A 15,214-nucleotide genomic window follows, 5' to 3' on the forward strand; every position below is an offset into this window, starting at 1 on the left:
GTGGCAGAAGAAGTGTTGCCCCGCCACCCTTTTTTAAATTTTTTTTTTTTTACTATAACAGACATACAACAGTCTTGTCTAAACAAGTACCTTTATTAAATAAATACTTCTTTTGAACCCTTTAAAATCTTGGTTCATTTTATGTTACTTCCCTTTTCCCTTGGAACGAGCTGGTTGTAACACAACCATGTTACCAGGAGCACCCTGTGGGGGGTACTCCAGCAGTATGGGGTGGATGGCCCCTTACAAAGAGCCATTCCGTCTTTCTGCAGGAGGAGCGAGAGTTTGGTCTGTGTTGCCAGCAGTAAGTCAGATTTGTTCCTGGTGAGAGTTGGACTCTGCCAAGGCTGCGCTTTGACACCGGCTCTGTTCATAACCTTTATGGACAGAATTTCTTGGCGCAGCCAGGTGGCGGAGGGGGTCAAGTTTGGTGGCGGGAGGATGTCATCTCTGCTTATTGCGGATGACGTGGGCCTCTTAGCTTCATCAGGCCACGGCCTCCAGCTCTTGTAGGGACAATTCGCAGCCGAATGTGAAGCGGCTGGGATGAGAATCAGCACCTCCAAGTCTGAGGCCATGGTCCTCAGTTGGAAAAGGGTGGTTTGCCCACTCCAGAAGCGGCCGAAATGAGTTTCCTCCTCAGGGATGCTGGGCTCTCCCTTAGAGACAGGGTGAGGACGCCTCCCCCAAGAGGTGTGACAGGCATGCCCAACTGGGAGGAGGCCTCCGGGCCGACCCAGGACCCGCTGGAGGGATTATATCCCTCAGCTGGCTTGGGAACACCTGGGGATTCCCCTGGAAAAGCTGGTGGAAGTGGCTGGGCAGAGGACAGTCTGGGCTCCCTTGCTGAGGCTGCTGCCCCCGCAACCCAGACCCACCGGATAAAGCAGAGGACGATGACGACAATGAGGAGTATAGTCTCATTTTGTCCTCAATCTCCCAATCATTCAGGCATATTCCTCAGTTTACTTTCCCTGCCACGCTGGTTGGATATTAAGACAAATGAACTAATTTTTTTCTTTAGTTTCTGAGTATATTATGTACAAGCATCAGTACATTTAGAAAATTATGAAAACCAGCAGTGGAAATTAACACACATCCCCTCATGCTCTTCCCTATTGTGCAATATATCAAACCAGAGCAGTTCAGTGTTTTTGTGGGTGCACTGACCTGCTCTGATGTTCTCAAATAAGATGGTGATATAATCGTCTCTGTCTGAGCGGACCTGCTCGTGGTGGAAGCCCAGAGCATGGAGAAGCTCGTGCTGCACTATGCTGTTGTATAGGCAACCGTTGCGCTTCAGGGACAGCTGCTGTTTTCCTCCGGTTCTACCAATGTAGGACCAACACCTGGGACACGCACATGCACACATAAATAAAGAGGAACTGTCAATGGTTTCCTGGCTTCTGAGGTTGTTTGGGGATGATGACCTGCAGCCATTATGCCAGTTCTTTCCTATGTGCCTTTTAATTCAGAATTCTGTTATGGTCTCATAATGACAATAAAGACTCTTCAATCTTGAATCAAATACAAACCATACTCAACTGCATGTGGCACATTCAAAGGCAAAGTAAAGACTAGGAAACAACAAAAAAATCTGCTGTGTGTGTGTGTGTGTGTGTGTGTGTGTGTTTACTGACCCACTTCCGTCGAATATCTCAATGTAATCTGTGTGCTTCTTCCTCTTCCTGATGAATTTAACGCAGGTGGATTTCCTGAAAGTATTCATGGCTTTTCTGATGATTCTGCGCTCCTGGTCAGCTGCAGACACACATAAATTCCTGAAAGGTGTCCTCCCTTCCTCAGGATTGCAATGACATTACCGCATCTCTTCATCTGTTTGAAGGGTGTCACCACCCATTTACCAAACTGTTCTCCTCCACTTTTATCTATACTATGTATGGCTGTTTGGATGAGCAAAGAGTGAAAACTGGCTTTGAGGCAACAGCAATCAAACCCAGAGTTTGACTGTCAGATGAACAGTTGATGGGATCATGAAGGAAACAAGATCAAGAGATTCTTGACATGCTTGCATCAAAAATCATCCCCCTCTCTTTGATATGATAAACAGAATCAATTCACTAGTTTAAATCCTCTCAGTCTGAATGTCCCACAACTTTATTGGCGTAAATCCCTAAAATGTATTTTATAGGATAACACAATGTGTAGTGTCATTAGTAGTTACTGCTCTGAGTTGCTGCCTGTCACTGCCATGATATTCATGGCCAAGCCATGCACAGACAGCAGGTGTGCAGGGATTTCCCCTCTACACAGCATCTACTCACTGAGGCAGTTCAGGACCATGCATACACCCAGGCCAAATCAGCGAGAAACATCAGACTGACATCAGTCTACTGGCGTTGTCAGTAAATGCCAACGTCATGGATAGATGGATGACAGTAGGGGGAATGTTACCGTGGCTGTAACAGGCAGTGGAGTACAGGGGTGGACAAACATTTTCAGACGCCACTTGACTGGGATAAAGTCAGCTGCCCTCATTTATCAAGTGAGCATACAAACCAGTGCAAATATGAGTGAAGAAATCATCGTACGACAGGCATCGTGAGATTTGTGAAACGTGTTTCACAACGATCCCAGCAGAAGAATGAGCGGCTTTTGATGAATTCAGTGGCTGAAATCAATTGTAGTTTTTAGAATCACACCTCTATAAATGCACAGTTTTAAAGCCGCAGCTCTAGAGTTTATGATATGTAGAAACTCAAGCCAGCAGAGAAAAGACACTTTTCAGAGACTGAAGTGGAGACACTCAGGAGTCTTGTAGCCACGCACCGTTTAGTATTGTTGGGTGGCCTGAAATCTACAAAAGGTCGACATAAAGGGAAAGCAAAAAAAATGAGGTGTTGAGAGAAATTACAGCTGATGTAAAATTTCTAAATTTGCATACACAAATTCAGACCTGTTGTAAAATTTCATCGCAGCATACATTCACGCTGGAATTAATAAATGCAACAACTGTTGCATTTAGTGTGTGGCCACACGTCAGCCAATCAGAAGGAGACATGGAACATGCAGGAATTAGTTCACGAATCTGAACTTTCTTTAACTTTATGTGTCGGTCTAGTGAACTCTGAAGTTACAATGAAAAGACCTGATGGTTTTTTTTACTAAAACATGATTAATATTGAAGCTTGTGATTGCCCTGTAAATAAATGCTGTCAAATCTTTTTTTTCAGTTTGAAAATTTTTGCACTCAATTTTTTTCTGCTCTATTTTTTTTTTGCTCTCATGTTTTCCCTTCTCACTTTTTTTCTTCTTGTTCAATACTGACACAATCTCTCTCCATGATGATTAGTATATAGAATTATTTTTGTTTGGACAGGTTGTAATAACTTGCAAGTGGACATGTTGCTGCCACTCCAGAGACAAAGACAAAGCTTGGGAATAGTACTATGAAAGTATCCTGTTCTTTTATACAACAGTATAAAATAATGGTTAAACATATCTCTGTGGTATGCATTTTTCTTAACTAGCAAACTGCCACACAATTTTCTGAAGGATATGATGAAGAGTAGAACAGAACAATTCACATTATATGTCAACTTATCATGATCAATAGAAGATGTAAAACAAGGAGGAAGTTATCGATGGGATAGTTGTACATGCAGAGTAAATATAAAACTATCACACTGACCTGCAGAAAGTAAAAGTCAGCTACTTACCAGGTTTTCCATGCCAAAAGGTCAGTATTTATCACATGTCAAATATACCACTAATGGTTAGTTATTTGTAGTTCTGAATGGAACAGAGCAAAACTAATGTTGATTTGACTGTTCTTCAAGGATCAGATGTGTTTTGTTAGAATGACTTACTGTATCCAGTGTCCATTGTGTAGGGAACCTTGACTCTGTTTCTGCTTGTAGTCCACTTGCAGTATGAGGTCGCACAGCGGTCTGCATTCTTGTTTATATTTGGGACAACATCACCATAGATCAGGTTTTGATCTACACAACAAAAACAGCAAGAAAACTGAAGTGAACTTTTCAATCAGGAGGGTTGTTTCATATGATTTATGGACTTCCCATGATATATTGTGTCAAGAAAATTCATTTTGCTGGTCGAATTCAATAAAATATAAAGGTGCAAAAGGCAAAAAATTTAAGAAAACAAATGATGGTTGGAGGCAGCACGGTGGAGCAGTGGTCATCACTGTGGCCCCCCAGCAAGAAGGTTGTGGGTGGAGCCCAGGCTGGAGCACGGGGTCTTTCTGGGTGAAGTCTGCATGTTGTCCCTATGCCTGCGTGGGTTCTCTCTGGTACTCCAGCTTCCTCCACAGTCCAAAGACATCAAGAGGGGACCAGGTTAATCCAGACTCTAAATTGACCGTAGGCATTGCTGGGAGAGCCAATGGTTGTCTGCCTATATGTATTGGCCCTGCCATGGACTGGTGACCCATCCAAGGTGAACCCCGCCTCTCACCTGAAGGCTGCTGGGATACGCTCCGTCCACTCACCGCCCTTAACAGGATTAGAGGTAGAAAATGGATGGATGAATGATGCTTGAGGGTCACTGCACCACCAGCATGAACACGCTGATATCAGGTGTATCTGTATGTAGAGCTCAGGAGCTGCAAGTGCTGATTAACCAGAGACACATCTGAGAACCTCCTGGAACCTTCACCTAATCGTGGTGGAGGAGTTTGAGTGCCCTAGTGAACCAAGGAGCTATGCTGTCAGGGGCATTTTGCACCTGGTTGGGTCACCCAAGGCAGACTAGGAGGTGAAGGGCCTGAGAAAGAACAATTAAACAGACCCCTCATGGAAGTAAAACCAAAGAATTTGTACCCTGCCCTGGAGCCAGGCCTGGGGTAGGGGCTCGATGGTGAGCACCTGGTGGCCGGGCCCCATGAACTGGGCCTACCCCACAAAGGAGACGTGAATTTGTCCTCTCATGGACCCACCACCCGTAGGAGGAAATGGAAGGGTCCGGTGCCTTGGCTGTCTGATCCCCAGGCATGTAAACTGGCTTTTGGGACATGTAATGTCACCTCTCTGGTGGGGAAGGAGCCGGAGCTGGTGGACGAGCTTGAGCGTTACATAGTAGATATAGTTGGCCTCACCTCGACACATAGCTCCGGGGCCAGAATCCAAGTCCTTGAGAGGGGTTGAACTCTCTCTGTTGCTGGAGTTGTTCCGGGTGAGCGGCGGAGGGCCGGGTTCGGATGACAGGGCTGCTTTCCTGCTCCTTCGGGTTGGGGAATAGGTCCTGAGTGTGGTCTGCACTTGTGTACTGAACACCAATTCAGAGTACCCACCCTTTTTGGGGTCCATGGGAGGGGTACTGGATGGTGCCCCGACTGGGGACTCCATTGTCCTACTGGGAGAATTCAACACTCACGTGGGCAATAACCTGGAAGGGCGTGATTGGGAGGAACGGCAGGCCTGACCTGAATCTGAGTGGTGTGCAGTTATTGGAGTTCTGTGCAAGTCGCAGTTTGTCAATACCTAACACCATGTTAGAACATAAGGATGTCCACTGGTGCACGTGGCACCAGGACATCCTAGGCCGCATGTTCTGGACACTCAGGTGAAGAGAGGAACTGAGCTGTCAACTGATCACCATCTGGTGGGGAGTTGGATCAGGTAGCAGGGGAAGATGCCGCACAGATCCGGCAGGCCCAAACAAGTAGTGAGGGTTTGATGGGCATGCCTGGTGGAAGAACCTGTCAGAATGATCTGCAACTCCCACCTCCGGCAGAGCTTTGACCATATCCCGAGGGCGTTGGGGGGCATTGAGTCCAAATGGACCATGTTCCACTCTGCCATTGTTGAGGCAGCTGTTGTGAGTTGTGGCCGTAAGGCTGCCGGGGCCAGTTGCAGTAGTAAGCCTTAATAATGATAGTGGACACCAGAGGTGAGGGTAGCCGTCAGGCTGAAGAAGGAGGCTTACAGGGCATGGCTGACCTGTGGGTCTCCAGAAGCAGCCGACTGGTACCAGCAGGCTAAACGGTATGCAGTCGCCAAGGCAAAAACTCGGGCTTGGGAGGAGTTCTATGAGGCTATGGAGAATGACTTTTGGTCGGCTCAAAAATGGCCCACTCAGGCTGCTGACATCAAATGGGGAGATAATTGGGCAGTGGAAGGAATACTTTGAGGAACTGTGAGAAAATGAGCTTTTGATCATGTTCTGTTCATATGTAACCACCATGTCAGGAGTTGATTGTGTATAAGTACATGACGTGATTGATTGTATTAAGTTGTGCAGGCTGCTAGTTGCACCCGAACTGTCAAGGCTGAATGACAAAAACAACAGGACAAGACGACCTGAGTGTGCAGATGAACTAATCAAGAAGTGTGATATGCATGAGTGTAAAATTACATATGCAAAAAAAGGTGTGGTTTCAAGCATATATTCACTGTCTGTTAATATCTTATTCAGACTCTCTGCTGCACTCTCAAGGTGCCTGTAGTGGGGTCTTCAGATAGATCTGTGTCTACTTTGTTGAGTGCGTACTTCAACAGAACTCCTCAATCCCACCAACACATCCTCCATGGAGGAGACAGAGTTTAGGGCGTGCTTGGGCGGGGGGGGGGGGGGGGGGGGTCGTCCAATCTCTGGGGCAGAAGTAGCCGAGGCAGTTAAGCACCTCCGTGGTGGCAGAGCTCCATGGGTCGATAAGATCCACCCTAGGTATCTCAAGGCTCTAGATGTTGTGGGGTTGTCTTGGTTGACACGTCTCTACAACATTGCATCGACATCAGGGGCGGTGCCTTTGGAGTGGGAGACCGGGGTGGTGGTCCCCATCTTTAAGAAAGGGGACCAGAGGGTGTGTTCCAACTATTGGGGATCACACTCCTCAGCCTCCCTGGAAAGATCTAAGCCAGGGTACTGGAGAGGAGGATCAGGGCGATAGTTGAACCTCAGATTTAGGAGGGTCAGTGTGTTTTTCATCCCGGCCGTGAAACCGTGGATCAGCGCTTCACCCTCACTAGGGTGCTGGAGGGGGCATGGGGGTTTGCCCAACGGGTGGCGGGAGTGTGTTGTTGGCTCTCTGCGAATGGCGTGGTTCTCTTAGCTTCATCAGGCCATGACCTCCAGCTCTTGCTGGGACAGTTTGCAGCCAAATGTGAAGCGGCTGGGATGAGAATCAACACCTCCAAGTCTGAGGCCATGGTCCTCAGCCAGAAAAGAATGGTTTGCCCACTCCAGGTTGGGGGGGAGGTCCTACCTCAGGTGAGGAGTTTAAGTATTTCGGGGTCTTGTTCACAAGTGAGGGTAGGATGGAGCGGATAGGGGTGGCATCTGTAGTGATGCGGGTGCTAAACCAGTCCATTGTGGTGAAGAGGGAACTTACCCAAAAGGCGAGGCTCTCGATTTACTGGTCAATCTACATTCCAACCGTCACCTATGGTCATGAGCTCTGGGTAATGCATTCAAGGCATGCCCAACCGGGAGGAGGATCCGAGGCAGACCCAGGACCCGCTGGAGGGATTTATATCTCTGGGCTGGCCTGGGAATGCCTCGGGATTCCCCTGGAGGAGCTGGTGGTAGTTGCTGAGGAGAAGACAGAAGAAGTCTGGGCTTCCTTGCTGAGGCTGCTGCCCCCATGTCCCAGACCAACCAGATAAAGCTGAGGATGACGCCAACGACGTCTGAGAGACATATTGTTTCGTTATCGTCTCAAGTACGGTTGGACCACCAAAGGAAAAGGATGAGGGTTAATATTGGCTCAGCAGCTCTATGCTGGTTTAAAATGGAGAACCAGAAGGGTCTGTACAACTATGCTGAGGTGGCCACATTCTGATGGGCAGCTAAGCTAACGGTTGCTCATGTACCAGCCTCTGACAGGTTCATGTTGTTATTGTTAGTGTGTGATATCACCATGGTGATGAGACTGAACAAATGACTTGTCTTTCTTGTCAGTTCCCACACTGACAATCGGTGCATCTGAAATGGCATACTAAACACTATATACTCAGAAAGTATAGTTAAGTTTGGCACAATTTTGAGTCAATCTCAATAGCATGCATCACTTGCGCCTGAAGTACCTTCAGGCTCAGGCCCTAATAAATACAAGATAATAGGATGGTTTATTCTAAAGCTATAGAATATATTGTGAATATATCTGGTTTGATTACAGCAGCAGACCTCAGGTGATGTCATTTATATTTGACGTGTCTACACATTAAATTACACACATTTGCAGTACATTGAAATATACTTGTGTAGTTTCATGGTTAGTTTATTTAAAACATGAGCTGACAGAATCTACATCCAGGTATGAGCCTCAATATGGAGGTGGCTGGACCTTTCTGTAGTTGTAATAGTAGTATTAGTGGTAGTAGTAGCCATCCAGAGTCGCCTTTCCTATTTGAAAGAACTCATTAGTCCCTACTGTCCCACCAGAGCACTCTGCTCCCAGAATGCAGGTCTGTTAGTGACTCCTAGGATCTCTAAAAACAGACTGGGAGGTAGAGCCTTCAGGTACCAGTTCCTCTACTGTGGAACCAGCATCTCTCTGTGGGTCAGAGAGGCAGACACTCTGACTACTTTTAAGTCTAGGCTTAAGACCTTCCTTTATGACAGAGCCTTCAGTCAGGACTGGTTCAGGTAGCTCTGAACCATTGATAGCTATGCTGCTACAGGCTTAGACTGCTGGGGGACACATCAGGTTACACGGAGCCCTCCCCTCCTCTCCTCTCTTCTCCTCTCCTCCCCGCACATTTTTGGAACTGTCATCACCACTACTTGTTGCACTTTGTAGTTTGGCCTTGGTGTCTCTCAGTCTCTCTGTGTTTCTACAGATCCACCACAGCTCCAACCGCCGCCTGCATCGTCCCCCCCCCCCTTTTATCCCCTACTATTACACCGGCCTGCGCTCCCCTTCCATGAACCAGTCCACCATCCAGTCCCCCATCAAGCTGGCTTGCTCTCCCTGCCTCCCCTCCCATGAACCAGTCTACCATCCAGTCCCCCATCAAGCTGGCTTGCTCTCCCTGCCTCCCCTTCCAGAAGCTTCCTTTTTCAGCTGTTATTAACATTTCCGTGTTTCTCACATTCTGCATTGTAAACTGTTTTCTTGTCTGTACCAACATCTCCTGCATGTCTGTCCCTCCTGGTGAGGGATCCTCCTCCCCTCCTCACCCTGAGGTTTCTCAGATTTTTCCCTGTTAAAGGTTTTCTATGGAGTTTCTCCTCAGTCGATGTGAGGCTCTGAGGGCAGAGGATGTTTTCATGATGCCATGAAGCCTGGAGAAAAACTGATGGGGAAAACAGGCTACAAAGAAAACTGCCTTGCCTTACCTCGCCTTGCCTATTCAACCCTACCACCTATTAGAAACTCTGTACTTGTAGCTTTTATAACTTTGGTGTCTTGTCAAGTGATAACAAAATAATATCACATCCTTGTTGGACTGATGCCTACGTAATACTTACAAAACACTACCACACTGCATTGTGGGAAATTTGCTTTCAAAGTGTCCATCAATCCACACTAAGAAATTTCCCCAGAATAATTATAGATAGCATATACCATTAAATACATATTAATGTTTCAGACGCACGACAAAAATCTCATGTACTGTTTTTGCGTCCCCAGGAGGGTGGAAGTATGGAATTTTGGATGCAGCCAATATGTGGTTAGGTGAGTCAACCAGGAGACCCTCCTGCAGATAGATAGATAGATAGATAGATAGATAGATAGATAGATAGATAGATAGATAGATATCTGTTATTTGCAGGAGGGAAGGAGAAATCTGCCGGCTGGGATGTGGAAGTGTTCAACACAGCACCTTCAATTTTTGAATTTTCAAGAAGTATACAACTGTCCAAAACTTGAAATGTACATTCCAAAGTAGTCAATTTAAAGGGAACATATAATAAAAAAGAAAAAGATGCTTACATGTGAAAAGAAACAGAAAATGTGTTGAACATCCATTTTAAAATTATTTATGACATTGAACAACTGCCATAATCCTTCAGACGTTATCAGACTTTTTAAGATTAATTGTTTCTCTTACCTGAGCCATTATTTGCTTTTTCAATGATTTCAGAGACAGGTAAAGATTCATCTGGAGAAAAGAGAAAATATAGAAAATCAGTCTCTAGACACAACACCACATCACCCACATGTATGAATTGAAGAAGAGAAAAGATCAAATATAACCTCAGCATGCTTTTTATATAGCTTTCAACCCACCTGAATGAGCTTCTCCTGTGGATGCCTGGAAAAAATGAACATTTTCACATCATCTTTCCAGTTTATGTGAAAGCCAAGTACTGTAAATTCCGGACGATAGAGCGCACCGTTATGTAAGCCGCAGATGCTTATTTTAGGGAAAAAAATCAACTTTGTACACGTATAAGCCGCACCGGTGTATAAGCTGCACCGGTAAATAAGCCGCGGTGCACGGTGGAAACACCTCGGCCGCCCGTTCTCTGCGTGTTGACCCAGTCTTCCAGAGCATTTTCAAGTTCGGGCCATCTGCTGTTATGACCTCTGAAAGCTTTTGTAGTCTTTTTGCATTGGGTCAGTTCGTCATGTTGCCGCCTCCAGCGTCTCACCATCGATTCGTTTATGCCAAACTTACGTGCTGCAGCTCTATTTCCATCTTTAACCGCCAGATTGATTGCCTTTAACTTGAAAGCTCCATCATAAGCATTCCTTCTTCTGCTCTCCATCTTGAGGGTGAGTACAAATGACTGAAAATATCATGTGATGCTCTTTTTACACTGCACCGCAGCATGGACTGGAGGGTACTTAGAGAAATTACCATAACATTTGGCCAGGAATTTCCCTAAGTACGGTACTTGGAGCTGCCATCAGGAACAATAGGGAATTACTGCCCGCTGCCGCTGCCCGCCACACCCCCAGGGTGAAGGTATAAGGTATAAGCCGCAGGGCATGAAGCGTCGAAAAAAAGTTGCGGCTTATAGTCCAGAATTTACGGTATGTAAAATAAAAAGTCAAGCAGAACAATTGAGTTTGTTCAGATTGAAATCTTTTCATTACTTTTGTCCCTAAAGGTAGTGTTACCAGGCTTGTGATGCTTATTTATCCCTTTAGGTTTTAAAAAAGCTGGCAACTGGTTTTCATTAAAAAAAAGGAGCAGTGTGTGATCATGTGACAGGAATAGTAAGCCTTTACCGAAGCACCGAGCACCAGGCAGAAGAGCAGGATGAGCAGGGTCATGGTGGAGGTCACAGCTCCACTGGAGGGCTGGAAATGAACACAGGCAGGTTTAAGATAGATAGATAGATAGATAGATAGATAGATAGATAGATAGATAGATAGATAGTCATTGAGGTTTGTCTCACCAGGACTGGATGCAGGTCATCCTCAGCTAATCAGTCTTATAGGAGGTCCAAGGGGGCGGGGCCAAAGCTGCCACAATGACAACCTCCTCAGCTGTCAATCAAGACCATAGAGGCATCTAAACGATGCCTCTTCTGTGACTGTCATTAATCTGCCCATCCACTCACCTTAGATCGAGTCAGTGGACCTGCTGCTCTATCAGTTTTCTCCTCTGAAGGAACAAAGGGGATGAGAGAATCGGTACTAATGCTTTTAATGTTCTAATTTTTAATTAAAGATAATGAGTAGATTATGTCTCAGCTGTCAGACAGACATCAAGAATGAAAAACAACAAATGGGTTTGGCCCAAGGACATGTGCACACCCACACAAACACTCCCTTATCTTGACATGTGCTATGTGTTTTCCCACAGATGCTGAGGACTTTGGAATGACATTGTAGAGAATTGTGCCTGGAAATACTGGTTCCCTGCAGTTGCAGTTGTATTGCCAAAATTTCACATGCACAGTTTAAAATATAACCACATCAGAACACAGAATATGAATTATTAGTACATTTATATACAGTAGAAATAGTTAGCTATATGAAATATTGAACTAAAATCAATCTTCACCTATCTCTTGACTATGAAAACAGTAATTTCCACCCTCTTGATGTCCCAACTTCTTGCTGGGGGGCCACAGTGAGGACCACTTGCTTTCCCTTTACATTCCCCCATTGAATGACACCTGTAGAAATGCAACCCCATTCTTCTGAGCCGTCCATCAATATGGTCAGTAACTCTTGGTTCCTCTCAGTCTGTCGTCTGATTGGTCATTCGTCCATGTTACGATATAAAGCTCTCTGACAAACGATGGAAAAACAGTAAAGGTGGTTCACACTCATTTGTTTGTCAGGCTTTTAGCAAAAAAAACATCTGTTCTTGTCTGGACTCTTGACTTTTGTTCTATCACGATGAACCAAGAATTCCTTCGTAAGCCAATGGACTGTGAAAGGAAATCATACATTGACAGATGACAATTTAATTTTTTAAAACTACTTTAGCAACACAATGTCATTGGAAACAGAAACATGGTCAGACATATCCGTACTAAATCTGGTCTTAAATAAGGCTGTTTTGGATATTAGAAATGGAAACAAACACTGCATGTGTGAAATGACCTTCAAACAACCTTTTCTTTCCAGGCTCTCAAGTTTCTTTGACACAAACCAGAAAAACCAACACTAATGATAGTTTTGCTATTGACAAAGGTTCCTGCCTTTTGTTTCAATACATACCTTAAGAGAAAAAAATGTTCTCTGACTCATTGAGGAATGTGACATGTCTGCATGTATTAAGTTTAGTAATTCACAAAAAAAAAAAAATGTGACCTGAAAAAACCAAGTGCAACATTTTTTCTTGTTTTTTCTGTTGGACTGGTTTCTCAAATATGCAGTTTTATCAGACAGACAGACAGGGAAATTGCAAACTCATACACAGTCACAGCACTGTTAGCATAAAGGTAAAAAGAATAGACATAAGTAGAACTGTATAAAAAAATAGAAGGGTAAAGAAAACAAAGACTATATATATATATATATATATATATATATATATATATATATATATATGTGTGTGTGTGTGTGTGTGTGTGTGTGTGTGTGTATATGTGTATATATATATATAGTCTTTGTTTTCTTTACTTTTCTATATTTTATACAGTTCTACTATGTGTGTGTGTGTGTGTGTGTGTGTACCCGAATGTGATTTTATATATGTGCATAGTAACAGGTATAATAATAATTATAACATAAATTATTATTATTATAACAATAATAATGATGATATAATATGATCTGATGATAATATAATATTATATAATATTATATAATAATAGTAATAATAGCAGCAGTCATAACAATAATAATGATGATATAATATAATAATAATAATAATAATAATAATAATAATGATAATAATAATAATAGCAGCTGTAGTAAAAATACGAACAATAATAATAATTAAAGCTGCAAGCACTGTTGTTAGGGCCTGAGCCACCATGCGGCCTACGCCCGAAATTCGCAAGGCGAAATATTCACCATTTGCGCAAGTTGAAAATATTGAACTTTGGCAAAAAATTTGCATCAAGACAGCCAATCAGCGTTGAGGATGTCCTGATGTCACGGCTGACTGTGACTGACAAGATGGCGGACAAGTTGATTGTGACTATGTGTGGAAACCCAGTTCTATATGACTCTACGTGTCAAAATTACAAGAACCAGTTGAATAAATTGGTGTCCATTTGTGAAATTCTGTCACCAATCATAGCTAGCAGGTCATCAAACTGGCCAGTCGTCTTCCGAAAATACCGCTTGAAGCGGCAGTTACGGAGCCTAGGAGCTCGGTTTATCGAGCGGTTTAATTCACCGAGCTGAGCTCGCCTCTAGATGGTGTTGATAACCCAGATACGACGGCGTTTAGTTTTCCGATGTATTTCTGCCTTCCACGGCAGGTAGAACCCAACAGTTCTGTGAATATTCATGGTGAAATGACGGACAGAAACGTTGCCGGAAATACTCGCTACTTGGGCAGGTGAGCGAATTAGCGGACACTAAAATGATCCGGCGTCAAATTTGCGCCAATGACGCGACTCGAAATTTACGTTTGCGTCTGGTGTGAACACACACTGAGTCTGATCAGAGAGTGAGAGCAGAGCTGAGAGCTGGCCCTTTAAGAACCCCTCCCCCACTGCTCTGTCTTTGATCTGTGCTAGAGTGAGAGCAGAGCTGAGAGCTGGCCCTTTAAGAACCCCTCCCCACTGCTCTGTCTTTGATCTGTGCTAGAGTGAGAGCAGAGCTGAGAGCTGGCCCTTTAAGAACCCCTCCCCACTGCTCTGTCTCTGATCTGTGCTAGAGTGAGAGCAGAGCTGAGAGCTGGCCCTTTAAGAACCCCTCCCCCACTGCTCTATCTTTGATCTGTGCTAGAGTGAGAGCAGAGCTGAGAGCTGGCCCTTTAAGAACCCCTCCCCACTGCTCTGTCTTTGATCTGTGCTAGAGTGAGAGCAGAGCTGAGAGCTGGCCCTTTAAGAACCCCTCCCCCACTGCTCTGTCTTTGATCTGTGTTAGAGTGGAGAGCAGAGCTGAGAGCTGGCCCTTTAAGAACCCCTCCCCACTGCTCTGTCTTTGATCTGTGCTAGAGTGAGAGCAGAGCTGAGAGCTGGCCCTTTAAGAACCCCTCCCCCACTGCTCTATCTTTGATCTGTGCTAGAGTGAGAGCAGAGCTGAGAGCTGGCCCTTTAAGAACCCCTCCCCACTGCTCTGTCTTTGATCTGTGCTAGAGTGAGAGCAGAGCTGAGAGCTGGCCCTTTAAGAACCCCTCCCCCACTGCTCTGTCTTTGATCTGTGTTAGAGTGGAGAGCAGAGCTGAGAGCTGGCCCTTTAAGAACCCCTCCCCACTGCTCTGTCTTTGATCTGTGCTAGAGAGAGAGCAGAGCTGAGAGCTGGCCCTTTAAGAACCCCTCCCCCACTGCTCTGTCTTTGATCTGTGTTAGAGTGGAGAGCAGAGCTGAGAGCTGGCCCTTTAAGAACCCCTCCCCACTGCTCTGTCTTTGATCTGTGCTAGAGTGGAGAGAGAGGAGGAGCACCAGGACTGGAGTGGGGACAAGAGGAAGAAGTCGGCATACGCTGGTCAAGAGGGACACAGAACACCATGTTCTTGGAGGGGTTTTTGTCAGGAATGCAGTGGTGTGTTAAAGCTGTGGGATGGATGGTGTAGACGTGAGAAGCGTTTGTTTGACAGTATGTACCCTGAGAGGACACCGTCTCCCCATAGACTTCCGTTGTAAGCGTGAAACATGTCTCACCAGCTTTGACGGCTTGTAAAATGGACAGTGACTGACTTATTACAAAGTTTTTAAAGATTTTTGAAGGGCAGAGTTGTTTGATTAATGTATGAAAGTTTGG

At 45.0% G+C, this 15,214-nt stretch overlaps 1 protein-coding gene across 1 annotated transcript in view; it reads right to left on the minus strand.

The window, feature by feature from the left end:
- LOC147253959 (hatching enzyme 1.2-like) overlaps positions 1-15,214 on the minus strand; it is a 30,732-nt gene that overhangs the window by 8,831 nt on the left and 6,687 nt on the right. Inside the window, exons 6-9 of the mRNA XM_086219333.1 lie at positions 9,978-10,028; positions 3,831-3,962; positions 1,641-1,761; positions 1,171-1,349 (exon numbers count right to left, since the gene is read on the minus strand). Of these exons, the coding sequence (XP_086075459.1) occupies positions 1,171-1,349; positions 1,641-1,761; positions 3,831-3,962; positions 9,978-10,028 (483 nt within the window). The remainder of the gene's footprint in view (positions 1-1,170; positions 1,350-1,640; positions 1,762-3,830; positions 3,963-9,977; positions 10,029-15,214) is intronic.

This window comes from Aulostomus chinensis, chromosome 11 (genome assembly GCF_037954235.1).
Source record: "Aulostomus chinensis isolate RoL2024-O1b breed Wild chromosome 11, RoL_Achi_v1.0, whole genome shotgun sequence".
In the NCBI taxonomy this organism is placed as follows: domain Eukaryota; kingdom Metazoa; phylum Chordata; class Actinopteri; order Syngnathiformes; family Aulostomidae; genus Aulostomus; species Aulostomus chinensis.